Here is a 14174-nt window from a genome sequence, read left to right as displayed (position 1 = left end):
ACTTGACACTGCGCCTGGTATTTCTTTGTTGATCGTCCAACTATGTAGATCTGGGATGGCGACAGAGCCAAGACATTGTACACAGAAATATCCTTCATGGAACCATATGCAGCACAGATTTTGATGTGGCACTGAAACAAATATTACTTCCAAAGTGAACGCTCTATTAAACACCATGCACCACAAGGATGGCACTTGTTTTGCAATGAAGCAGCAGATGAGTTCACTGTTATCAACCTCATTCTGTAAACCACAGAAAGCTAAATCTGTCTGCCTGCATGCCAGCAAAAACTACAGATATGCACACAGGAAAGAACAAGCAGTTCATTTATTTATTTGCCATGCCGGGAGGCCCCTTTGGATGTTTTATCAGCCTTCCTTGCTCTTTGAAAAGTGAGGAAAAAAAAATGAGGAATGACAACTAGACTTTGTGATGGCCCGTGAGATTTACTGTTCAAAAGGAAGGGAGAACTCTAACTTCACTTAATGACATTCTCTGGAAAAAAGTTTTAAGGCTATAAACAGGTTTCTAGTACCTCTTGCATGAGATTCCGGAGAAAAATGGTCTTTTGTCGCAGTGGGTCATGAACAAGTCCATCTGAGAAGAAGATCATCCCTTGTGGGAAGTTGTGTTGAGACAACCATGAAACCACACGCTGTTTTTGCATATCTGGACGGCCAGTAATATAGATAATCAGATATCCCAGGTCCTGCCAATGCCTGTCGGAAACAGCGGGTAAATTATGTAGGTGCAGAAAGAGAAACGATATCCACAGGCTAGGCCAGCATTTCTTTGCTCAGCACAGACCCAGGTAGAAGTCAGACAGTACTGTTCAATAAGTGGAAAGCAGCATGCCTAAGTCTCTGCTCCTGTCAATAAATTAAGTCATAACGTCTACATCTTGAGGGAGATGGAGGGAAGCTAGAGAAATTCTTATACAATATGTTATATAAAATGAGAGCTATTTAAAAATGTATTTAAAATAGACCTTACTACGCATCAAGTCCTGCTAACTTTGAAACCTTTAATAAGATTTCGTGCCATTTTAGCTGTAAGGAGTGGAAACTGTTGAAAACTGGCATCCCTCTATTCCCACACAAGTTCCAAAATGAGAGCTGTATTTCCCTATCCAGTGTGACATTAACAGACTTGCAAGAACAGACTAAAAGACCTTTTAATTTTTTCTCCAAAAAACGCTCTTGCATTCGTGGCACTTGATATTTTTAAGGAGAAGTATGTCCTTATGTGAAGTTAGTGAAACACAAAACACACTCTTTGCTAATCACAGTAACGCATGGAATCATTATTAATTCACTGCACACACTTTAAGGCCATATTCCCAAGAAGCAAGTTCTAATCTTTAGGCAGCTTACACTACAAATTTTGAAGTAAACCATAGTGTTCTAAGATTCCTCTGAAAATCTGGCAGACCTGATGTCCAAGTAAATATAGAAATGTATCTGCAAAGAATCATGGCCTTTAAAGACTTGTTGTTTATTTAGTAAGAAAAAAAAAATATTCTGCCCTCTTCCTTCCTGTGTTCGAAAGTGAAGTGTGCAAACCTCACTTACCTGACAACATCAACGGCCCCAGCTCGGACTTTGGGGTCACTTCCCATAATTGAAACACTTGCTGCAAAGGAACCATCAATGCTGAACACAACACATTCCATTCCTCGGGGAAGCACAGTCAGGTAACTTGCAGCACTACTCTGGTCCCCTCTGGAGAGTCAAAGCAATAAATACATTTAAAAAGCAAAATGTCAGAATGTATTTTCTGCACATTCTAGTTAAGACCTGAAATTAGATCTGTCTGGATCTACAACTTCAAAAAATCGCTGTCAAACAGGGCTTCTGATTTCAGTCCTCTGGGGGGCAATTATAACTTACACTTTTAGGAAATAGCTTTCCTAAGAGAAATTTGGAAGCTGACTTTAGTAAGAAATCACATGTGTATAAATACCTAAAAGAAATAGGAGAAAGCTCCCAAAACTGCCTGAAATACTCAGACATGCTGCCTGTCTATATATGTACACATATAAGACATGAATGTCATATATATGCACACACACACACACACATAGTGCACAGAAATTGGCTAGATTTTTTTCCTGCTAGTCTACAGTTACTGGCAAATTACTAGAAATTACAAGGGAAGAATGGATATGCACCTTTTACTGGCATGTGCTTATACCAATCAGCTTTTCTCCATTAGATAAACAGTCGGTAATAGTAGCATTACCCATCTCTCTATCCTTGCAAATTACGATAGGAATGCCAATCCAGACAAGCAAAAAAAAAAAAAAAAAAAAAGGCAAAAACCATTCAATCATAGATGGCTTTTCTCATGGAAAGGCATGTGAAATGCAATCTTCTCCTCATGATGTATTTTCCCCAAGAGATCTGGTCATTAAGACACTAATAGAGCACAAAGTGATCCAGTACCATCCCATGACCTCATGTTCCCTAAAAAATGTAATCTGAAGACCACATCTTCTTTCCTTTAGAAGGGTGATTATTGTATGATCTAGAAATTTGTATCTGGTGATGAAGATTCTTACAATATGTGTGCACAGCTTCATGAGCAAAGACAGGACAATTTCTTTCATTACTGTTCGAAAATTACTCCTGCAGCCTAAAACCGCATGGGACCTTAGCTTCTGAATACACCTTAATTCGTTTTTAAGTAACTCTCTTTTCTTGAATTGCTCATCTGTTCTATTACACTGAGGTAAAATATTTCTTCCTCCTCAATTAGCACTGCATAAGATTGTAAATTGACTTTGGACTTGGTTAACTGGTAAGTAACAACACATTCTGTTTCAGCTAAATCCATCCTACTGATTTAGCTGCCAAAACAGGGATTCAAAGGAAGCTGTAAAGCTACTTCCTAAGTGGCTAGGCAATTTGTTTCTGAGCACAATATTAAACTAAAACTCTGTATTAAATCAAACTGGACTTTTAGCAAACGTAAGATTTTTGAAAAGCACAGCTACCCCAGGCCTGTCTCTAGGCCAACAAATCCTATTTTGCACATCTTTATTCTTCGTAGTTTATTCAGCATAGAGATTTTTAAGAAATGCTGGAGAGCTAGGAGAGCCAACTGATTTTACTTCAATGAATTGTTATTTTCAGGTGCTGGTTTTTTGGTTTTTTGTTTTTTCTTTTTCCCAATTTAGAATAAGCATGGTCTTGAGTATAGAATTAAGGTAACTCTGTTGATCTGCCTGACATCAACAGATAAACAAGTGGCTGAGAGCAAGGCAGTATATTCTCTACTGTTAATTTCAATAAGAAAAGCTTCTTGTCAGTCTGAAGAACACAAAGCTATACCCTGAACAGGCTGCAAAATATCCCAAGTCATACATTCTTGCCACAAGAAGACTGATAACAGTCATCCAGTCCCCATATTTTGCAAGACCAAGTGCTCCTAAACCGAACTGCACTGAGGATTTGTGTTGCAGTAGAGACAAACCCATTGGCCTGGGCACCTCCAAACTGGCCAGTAATTAGATGATCAAATCTAAGCTGACAACACAGTGACAAGACCAAGAAAAGATAACTAACTGACCAAAATCTCCCTCAGCACCCTGTTCAATCTTACATGCCTTGGTGTCTTCCTGAGCACAACCACCCATCACAGCTACAGTTCCAGCTTAGAGCTATTACCTGACCACCATTTTGATGGGATACACGCCAACTCTCAGTCTCTTCTGTTTCGGTATGTTGTAGGATATCCGGCCACTGCTGTTGGATATCTCTGTGTCAAAGTACACCCACCTACCCGAAGATGGCTCAGTCATTATGAAGATATCAACCTGCAAAAACAACAGAACAGTCATCTAGTGTGACTGTAGGCAACACCCCCCCTTATTTACAAGGCCCACCAAGCCTAGATCACATTAGTATCTCCAACTATGGCTTGCACTAAAAGTTTAAAAGGAAGTTTGAAGGAACTTCAAAACTCAGTAAAAACTTCACAGAGAGACCTTTCAATTAGAAAATGCTTCCTAACACACAATACGAGAGTTCATTGCCTTCATCATTTAAAGCACTCAGCTCAGCACTGCAGGTGTCAAACAAGGGTATAGAGCTCAGAAATTTGGCAGGAACCCTAAACTAGAAAAAAGATCATTTCAGCTTGCATGTGTATATTACATTTTTGCATACTAAACCTACAAAATGGAAAATTTAATCTGGTTATTAGAAAAATACAATCTTTCTCAAATCATAACCTTGCCTACAAATGCAAAACAAACATTTCAACTTATCAAGATTTTTTTTCCAAAAGGTTTAATCAATATGCTTTTTTCCAACTGAAATATTTCATCAAAATTAACATAAAGTGTATGAAATACTTTGACTTGAACTGGCACTTTTTAGCAGTAAGTACACGAGTGAATCTGAGGGAGGTATCTGCCAACCTCTCCTTCTGTATTCAGTTCTAACAGAACTCAGGCATACAAGGTTTATGTGGACTTCTTCAGTGCTCAACATGCAGCCAGCTACTCTGCAAGATTTGCCAGCAGTTTACAAGATCATGCTGTTTGTGTGGATATCCTGGATAACTCTGCAGATATGCTCTTCTTGGACATATGATGTTACATGACATTGGGATGTAACTATAAATAACACTAAATTTATTCTCAACTGATGAAATTCAGAACCAAATTTCTCAAAGGGATGAGCTTTGGTGCAAGGGAAGAAATGACAGATATTGCTGAGCCAGAAGTGTTATCTGGATCAAACAGCGGGTTTATTTCTTTCTTCTGCTTTTTGACTGCAAAGTGAATTCACAGTTTGAATATAGATGTGCGCCAACTGCCTCTTTAAAGTCTTGGACCGTGTAAGTAGGAGAAAGCTTCACTTTGTACCCTAACTGATTCTGAATTTCCAACTTTCAAATGCACCATTAGTGGTGAGAGGGCCAAGAAAAACATTTTCATGATTTGCTAGGGAAAAATCTAACTTCTTTCCAACCTGCAAAGGAATACAAGACCTAACCAGCAACAGAAATCTTTTCTTTCGAGATCATACTTCTAACTTTGTTTTATTCAGCCATTCTGTTCTTACCTTCTACTCTTCCCCTTTAATATTAATTTTCTCAAGACAAGCCATTAAAGATGAGGTGGGGGGCGGGTGTATGTGTGGTTCAGAAAAATGTTTTTTAAGTTTGCATTGGGCATTCTGAAAAATTTGCACAGTTACAGCCCTTTCAACATTTTCTTTTTTCAACATCAATGTGAAAGCTACCAGAACAGCATTCTGCTGACTGCGGTCATTGAACTGTTCTGGCTCAATTTTCCCTTGCCACGTCAAGAGATTATGAAATATAGCCTTTTATGTAAAGTTACTTGAGATCCTTGGAGGGACAACATACAAATGTTTAAAAAAAATACAGGTAGTATTTCCATTAGTTTTGAAACCCCTCAAAATTAAAATGAAAACTATTGGTAATTCATTGCTGAGTATGGAATCCTCCCCAGTGCAATAATTAGTAATAATCTTAACATTTTTACTTAGAAATTTCTTTAAAGAGATTTTGATGACAGGATTGTATTCAATACCCAAGCATAATATGAAACTGTTTTCCCACTGCAGAAACACAGCTTGTTGTTTATCCCTATCCATCTGAAATGGGAATATGACTTCAAGGCAACCAGACAGCACACAATAATCAAGGCAGGGAAGAAAAACATTAGACTGTAATGCCCAGAAAATAATGGGTTACGTAAATTCCAGAGACACACCTCTGACCTCAGGAAAAGCACTGAAATGCTGAAATGTATCTTCAACCTAGTTTTTGTTCACACACTAAAACGCTCAATGTGTTGTCTTTTTTACCAACCCAAATTCATCTCAGTAAAAGACTCGGGGCTAAAATGAATCCAGACTACAAAGGTGTAGAAACCCCCACAGGCCCATTTTAGGAATTCTTTCAAAAACAAGGGTGGTCTCCAGGACTGATCCCTGTCTGAATGAAAACTGGCATGTCAAGCCCACCTCAGGTTAATTAACATTTTCTAATAGGTCAACAGACTGAGGCTGAGATTACCCAGGTGGCCAGTCCCATGGGAGCACGAGAGGCTATGACTGGCAGAGACTATCACAGAAGCTTAAGCTCCTGTCTCCTTGTCTTGACCAGATGGCCACATCCCCATTATCACTACTCTGTTGTTCCTCAACAGGAGCCACCCAAAGCAGATGAGGTTCCAGGAAAATGTCCCGCCTGCTGAGGATAGCACCATAATGTGACAGAGCAGATCAGGCTCACCTGTCATACTCAAACTAAAACGTCAAGGTCTGCTCAAGTCTGCAGGCCACACACACTACTAATTGACATAAATCCTTCCCCTGCTCTAATTCCCACTAGGGAAGGTGGGAGAGGGATGGCCCTTCCTTTGACAGATTCAATGGTCTTGTGGTAAAAACGGTTTCTTCTCATTTCTGGACTCTACCAGTTACAAGAGTGTCCAGCTGAGGCATTGCTAGGATATAGGCACAAAATTCATGCCAGGAGATCCATGACATACACAGCTTTGATTTGAAGTCTTCCTGACTGTAGATCTAATTGAAGACCTCCAACGCAATCCAATACACTCAGATACATTTAACTGACTTTTTGAACTTACACTTGAGAAATGGCACAAAGAGGAAATTATTAAGTCTCGGAACCATACAATTTTCATGTTCTTCATAGGACCACTATGAACGCCTTTGGTGCCCTATTCATCATTGTGCCAGAAGAACCTTATCAATGAATAAAATGTGATCAAATTGAAGAAATTTCTAAGTTAATAAAGAGCTGTGATTAAAATCTTCAAAATCAGACAAAATCTGTGATCCTGTCTTGCATGTAAACTCAAGTGATGGGGATGCTTTCTTTATAAACCATATGGGACAAGACTCAAGCAATGATGGGTCTTAAAAATATAACCATAACTTATATTGACAGTTCAATGTGTATCTGCATGTGTGTACTGAATTCTAAAACAAAATCTTAGAAGGAGCACATCACTTGTGTCTTGTGGCGTTGACTAACAAAGCCCAGCTGTGACAGAAGCATGGTCATCAGAGACATGGTTCCAGAAACATCCATCCCTGCCACGTGCACTAGCAAACAGGCTCCGAAGAAGACATGCCATCAGCAGTCTGATCCCTAGAGGCATCTGGTTAGCGCTGCATCTTAGCAGAATGGGCACCCACAAAACAGGCCAAGTGAAGCCTCCATGCTTCAGTTCTACCCTCAGCTCAGCAGCATTGCTCTGTTCATTTCCACAAAAAAAATCTTACGGTCTCAGTGAATATAAACAAATGTGTTCACTTAATGCTTGGCTTTGTGGGCTGTAAGCCTGGCTACTGCAGGCAGCTTTAGGAGTGACAGTTCCAATTCTGTCACATTACTACTTAAATTTTAAAACGAGTCTTTACTCTTCCATATATAAGGGGAAACAGCAGCCACCTAGACTCCAGAATCCCTATTCCTTTATTTAGTTGTCTTACCTGGATAGGAGGATATACATTTTTCTTTTAGTGATTTGCCAAACACTATAAAATTCTTTTTCCCCCCTTGCTGAAAAAGTTAATTGTCTCCAGCAGGTGGTATGACCGAATGGCAGGTTCAGAAATCACTGCACAGCACACTCATCATTAACCAGAGGAGATGGCAGGCATCATGTAAAAAGAATGAGAGCTGGGAAGAAGGTCAGCTATCAGGAAAGTCCACTTACAGCATGTTTTTGCCAAAGCGGTGGGGGCTAGTGACATACTTCCCCTCACTGTAAGGCTTCCTCTGGTACTATGTACGTGTGCTACATTCAACAACTGTTTCTAGTAAAAGCTGGTTCAGAAAAATAAGGAAATTGATTACTCAGACTTTACCTTTTCACCTGTTAAAGCTACCATGTCCAGAGGTCCATACATAAAGCGCCCAACTAGTACCTGAGGACCATCTTCTGCCGCAATGACATCATTAGCTCGGTGATTAGCAGTCACATTCTGAAATAAGAGCAGAAAGTGGGAAGGGTAGTGTTTGCTTTTGCAATGAGGCTACTGCCTCTATTATGTTATTATGAACAGTGGCATAGAAACAGAGTCCTGGACAGTGTGCCTGAGGTACGTCCCAGTGCAGCTTAGAGCGCCTAGCTGAACTGCCTTCCTATTTCAGCTGGAGCCAGGTTTCTAGTAATGGTGGGTTCCTGAATAGGCTTTCTAGTGAGAGCGCTCAAGATGACCAAATAAGAGAGAGCATTGAAGGGAATGCCAATTATCTTTCTCTTCAAGTGGTGCCATAGATTCACACAATTATGTACGACACAGACACATCTTAATTGACATTTCTAGCTGAACTAGCATCTGAAGAATGAAGAAAATATTTTTTTCCCCTTGAGTTATGGATTCATCTAGTGTATAAGAAAATAGGAGAACAACCTCTTTGCTTAACTGAAACTTAAGACCCCTCTGTTATCTAAAGAAATAAATATACTTTCTCCCAACATGCAGTGACAAACCAAGAATAAGTTGTTCTTATTCCCTAGCTGTTAATTTGTTTGCCTCTGGATTATGTTAGTAGTTTTCAGCTCTTTAGTAATATTCAGTTATGTAAACTCATGCTTTGGGAGATCAAACTCCATTTAAATTGCTGCCAAACCCAAGTTCTATAGCTGCCATATACATTCAGATTTACACTTACTCTCAATTTTACATGTGTCCTTTTGCGTAGCCATTTTTCTCGTGGATTAGATGGACTTAGTGTTGCTGGATCCAAGTTGTCATTTTCCTTGAAACTTACATTTTCATACCTCATCACCTGAAATTATATTAATAATTTAGTAAACAGTGTGTGGCCTGGGGAGTGCTGGTACTTGGCAAAGAGAGGGAAAGTACACTGCTGCCCCAGCTGAATGACACTGTAGAGCCAAAAGCACAATGAAAGTAGAAAGAGGTACAGGCCGTATGTTCACATTAATTGTACAGACAATAAACTGCTTTCACTCTGTTAGCCAACACTTAATTTCAAGTACTTATTGAACAGCTTTTACATTCACAACAGAGCTTGCAGATTCTTCCAGAGAAAATAGTGAAAACATTAGGATGGTATCAAGTGACAGTCACATGGTCTGCTCACGGTCTATAAAGTCACTAAAGCAGCTTAAAACCACTGAATTATTTTTTAATGTTCTTTATAGGCAGAGGTCAGATTCCCGACTCCATCTGTATTGATTTTCTATGCATATACCCAGACAGAAGGGTTCTTATCACCTTTTGAATATTACTCACCACTGTAGTAGGTGACAGGCTTGGGATTTGGCTTGTGGCTAGTAACGTCTGAAGGTAAGAGGACTATAACTTGTGAACATGCAGAACCCTGATCTGTCATACAAGCTACATATTCTTACAACCTAAATACTACACACTTACCAAGAAACTTGCATGTCCAACTCAGATTTCAGAATCTTACTGAAATCTGTGGGTTGCACCCTGGGATCACTGATAGTGTAAGGCTACTTCATTTTGAATAAGAAATAGCTTAGTCTGTCTCTTTCACAAGCTAGCAGAAAATTACTCAAGTTGAACAGTTGATTTTCTGTGCTGAAGTTTTCCACCCTGGGTACCCTCCCTGGAAGAGGGGCCTAGAATAAATTTGAAAGATCCTGCTGCATTCAGCCTTAGCAAAGCAGTTGGCTTGCAACAAATCATATTAATGCTGAGAGGTCAGTGTGGTTTTTAACAAAGTGGCATAAATTCTATTCACTGGAGGTCACGTGCAGGAATTAATGTGTCCACCGGGCACTGAGGAGCCATTAGCCTTAACGTTAACCCCCAGCAAGGGCAGAATGTCCAGACTGTGCTGGAACTAACCAGTCCTTTATGTAGTGCTGTAAGCTCACATATTGCTTTACAGGCATGTTTCAAATGTTTGAAGTTCCTATTAAATTCTAAAAGCTGTAATGCAACTTGATATGAATGCACCAAAATAACAAGTAGAATAAAGCAGGAATGATTGCTAACAGACAAGTGGGATCAGGGAGGCATCTGAAAGGAAAAATGGGAGAATGTTCTGATGGATTCATGGCAAAAAACTTCCTGAGAAGATGAGATGACAAGAGCCGTAATAGAGCTGCAAAGGAGAGGAGAAACATCTATGTACAATTATCTAGGGCCCTTCCACAGAAAAAACAGGGATTTGCATCCTGTCACTTGCAGTAGAAACCTCTCCTCTACTTTGGGATGAGCATCAAATAAGATTCCTGTTCTGGAAACTGTTCTCATTCATAGAAAAAGCTCTTCAGCAACTTTTGCTTTGCCTTGATTACGGTGATGCTAGTTATAAACAAAGTTTTTTAAATTAGCTTTTAAAATTCTGCATTGCTTAATGATACATTTTGACTGAAATCAGATATACTAAAGGATGCTCTGAAAGGACAGCAAGAGGTTGAAGGACTCTTAGAATTTCATCAATTAAAAACAGTAATCAAAACCTCCACAAGCGGTCTGGTGTTGCTGCGCGCTCCACTCGCAGGCAGCCACGCGGCAGCGGGGGCTCGGTACAACGGCGCAGTGTGACATGGCAGCGGTCCTGGGCTGGAGGGGACGGAGCTCCATTCCCAGGTGAGCCTCCAGGGAACCAACACTGACACCAGCACCACCAGCAGCAGGAGGTGGAGGGAGTTAAAGCTCAGAGACCAGCTAAAAGGAGCTGCGAGAGAGGCACGCACACTGACATCTGCCAAACTGACTTCATGGAAAGAAGTCACTGTGCAGTTTTCTGCATTATTCTCTCTACTGTTTGTCTGGCAGCAGCTGTTTCATGATCCGATGGATGTAAAAAACACACTGATTCTTGGGTTAGTCCAAATTAAACTGCCTGTGACGGGCTTTTGGGTGAGGGTCACTTTGGGTTCTTGGAGGGACACATCCTACAGGTTTCACTTGAACACCACTTAATTATTTTTTTTTACACCAGGTGAGATTTCTCAGCCTCACCACTTTCTCTAGAGGTCAGAGCACTGAATTATCCCTAAGTCACTGCGAGTTGCTGTCTAATTACTGACCAGTAGGAACAAAAGACCTATCATATGACTCAGAAATAAATTCTGAGGAGACAGGGCACACAATGCCTTCAAATACTCTAGTATAGTTACAGGAAAGACTTGATTTGCTTATGGGAGCAGTAGTTTCAAACTGCTGGCTTATTATCAAATGTATGCTAATAATTCAATATTTAGTAGGGAAATACATAACTAAGTAAGGCTGGAGACAGCCTTCCTTCAAAAACAGGAGGAAATTGATACATAATACAGGGTTATACTGATCTGGGGCATGGGAGGGATGAGTACAGTCACACAAGCAGTAAGAACGCCAGCCAACAGTGCCAGTGGTGGGCTCACTGTCCCCTTCACCTCTCCAGTAAATCCACATCTGTCATTCCTACATCCAGTTGTATGTGATGCAACACAATTAGCCATCTAACTGAACTAAAGATTAAAAGACTTGATCACCCTCAGAAGATGCAATTAACAATCACAACATTATTTGTTGCAGAGAGAAAAAATAAAGAGATCAATGACCTGTCTTAAAATGAAGGCCACAACGTCTGTTGATTCCCAGTAGCTGGCATGGAAGAGATGCGGCAGGGCCACAGTTGGAAAGGCTGTCAGCACATCTGGACAATACAAGGAATAATCTATTCGTTTTGTTCCCCACCACTTTGCAGTAACTACAAAAAAACCAAACAAAATAGCATCACATTTCTATATCTTCTTAAAAAAATCTCTTGCTGTCTTTATGTTTAAGCTAGATAATTGAATGAAGTCTTCTGTTTTTTAATCTTGTCATTTAGAGTCTGTTAAAGGTATCTATCAAGCACGGAAGTACTGTTTTCACTGACTGCATCATCACTTAAATGTCTGCAATCTAAACAGTTCTACGTGGTCCAAGTTTTGGGAAGCAGAAATCACCTCAGCATGATTGCCACTGCTTCCTGGTCCATGGATAAAATACAGTGAAAGACTAGTACTTTTATGATCATGCTATAGAGTAAGAATTGCAAATGCTTCCCAAATAGCAAACAGAATACTGATATATGGCTACAGTCCATAACAGGACAATATAATGATTTATAGCACTTTTAATTATGGGTAACAAATCTTATCTATCTATATTTCTTCATGCCTGGAACATGCTGCTAAACCCCTGTTAGTATGAAACCCTTAATGACTATTTATGAGAGGCACCTTAATATAAAACTGTGACTTCACTTCTGTTGCTTTATCTACTTAATTATAAACAGAAGAGGAAGCTAAATGGTGTTATTTATAATTGCAGCAACTTTGGCTGTTCTCATTCTCCGCAAATTTCCAAGCAGGTAATTTTCCTTTTCATAATAAACTTTTCCACAGAAAGGATGTGGAAGGAAGGGTTGTTGCTGTATCAGGCCGCTCATGGCACCAGACTTCACTCACTGTTGGTGAGGTATGCTGATGGCAAGCTTTCTGTTGACCCTGAGTTTTCACTGTTTGTGCTGGCCAGGCTCAACTTTCTTGTTTTCCCTTGTGGTTGATCAGATGCATTTGGAGATCCAGGACTCTCCTGAGAGAAAGGTATGTTCCAAGAGCTGTTCTCAAGGAACAGAGCACTGTGGTTGTGGAGAGCATCACCTGCAGGTTACAGAAATGAAAATAATAAAAAAATACCAATGGGATGAACAACATGGCTTTGAAACTAGTGTGTGTGTGCATGTGTAATTTTTTTTTTATTTTTAAATACAGAGCTAGTGAGAGTTTTCCTGAATATTATCAGATTTAATGACCATGAACGAAACTCCTTCAGAATGAGGAGGACTGGATGAGACAGCACGACTAAATGGACAAAGCACACCCTAGTGCCATCAAAATTCAATGGCAGCTGGGTGCTTTTGGCCAAGACCTTCCAAACTAGGTAGTGATTTTGGAAGGCTATTTTACTTCACACTCAACCCTATCCATTTTAAAGTCATTCTCTGAGAAGAGCTAGACAAGCCCTGGGAGTCTCTGATACTTCTCTTGTCCTCTTCCTGACATGAGCAAAATGACTTTAGAAAGAGAATCTTCAAGCAAGGTTGTCTACTCATTTGCATGTTCCCAAATGGAACAGAATTCTCATTTATTCAAGCCACTCTTACAAAGTTATGGGCCATGGCTAACACCTCTACTTAATGAAACAAAACACAGCCTTCCTCCTGAGGTGTTCTGAAACACGTAAGAACAGACGTGCATTTAAATAAAAGCGTTGCTGATAATTTTGCTTGAAGCAGCCTGCACATCCCTCCTGTACCCAGAAAAGGCAGAACTTCAACTGAGAGATAGGGTATACAGCAAAGTGCATATCAAAAGCAGCTGACTCCTCAGTGTTGTTTTTCAAAGAACAAACCTCTTGCTGAGATTAAAACAGTGAACAGAAGAAAAAGGAGACCCAGTTCAATGCACATAATACAAAAGAAAGCAGACAGCCCTTAATGATGTATTGCTCTATTTCTGAACGCATTTCAGTCCCGTTCAGACAAATAACTGTAATCATGCTGTGCTCATCTTTCACATGGTCTTGGGTTGGGGACTATGTCATACGATCCTTTTATGTAGTGGAGGTGTGGAATAAGTTTTTCTTCAACTTCTCAAGTCTTACCAACCCTCAATGCAGCGAATACCTCAATGGTGCACACAGGAGAACACAACAAGTTGCTGCTTTCAAGGACACCATTCTTTTTAAAAAACACACTGGAAAAAAAAACACACTGGAAGTGTCTACAGATTATCAGAACTGGTAAAACATGTCACCACTGAATGAAAAGGAATAGCAGCGTAGCTCCCTACAGTCTCCTCCCTTCCAGAAAGAAGATGTAGCTAGAAAGATTCTGGCTTGTTTTGACATAAGCCTGAATATCAAAACTGCATGACACAACACAAGGAGCTGCCCTGCAACTGAATCAGAGAAACAATTAAATTCTAACACTTTGTGATGGGCATGTAGTTTGGACAGAATATGTTCAATTGTAGTTTCCATGGGAACATGTGCTTTGAGTTTTCATTAAAGAAACGGCAATGTACTGTTTCCTTCAAAGGAATCTTGTTGACGTAATACAGTAAGGAAAGCTATGTGTGGCTATGGGAAAGCTTGATGGAGGTGAAAAGAATGGA

General features: G+C 39.9%; 1 protein-coding gene across 5 annotated transcripts in view; it reads right to left on the bottom strand.

Annotated features, from left to right (window-relative positions):
* The window catches only part of PITPNM3 (PITPNM family member 3), a 114325-nt gene that overhangs the window by 6833 nt on the left and 93318 nt on the right, over window positions 1–14174 (bottom strand). For all 5 annotated transcript variants that reach the window (XM_074889957.1, XM_074889958.1, XM_074889959.1 and 2 more), the window contains 8 exons: window positions 12465–12659; window positions 11571–11719; window positions 8693–8809; window positions 7882–7998; window positions 3670–3818; window positions 1573–1722; window positions 537–720; window positions 3–131 (listed from right to left, as the gene is read on the bottom strand). In XM_074889957.1, the coding sequence (XP_074746058.1) occupies window positions 3–131; window positions 537–720; window positions 1573–1722; window positions 3670–3818; window positions 7882–7998; window positions 8693–8809; window positions 11571–11719; window positions 12465–12659 (1190 nt within the window). The remainder of the gene's footprint in view (window positions 1–2; window positions 132–536; window positions 721–1572; window positions 1723–3669; window positions 3819–7881; window positions 7999–8692; window positions 8810–11570; window positions 11720–12464; window positions 12660–14174) is intronic.

Source organism: Strix uralensis, chromosome 20 (assembly GCF_047716275.1).
Source record: "Strix uralensis isolate ZFMK-TIS-50842 chromosome 20, bStrUra1, whole genome shotgun sequence".
Lineage (NCBI taxonomy): Eukaryota > Metazoa > Chordata > Aves > Strigiformes > Strigidae > Strix > Strix uralensis.
The sequence above is the reverse complement of the archived record's forward strand: the minus strand, read 5'-3'. Positions and strand labels throughout refer to the sequence as shown.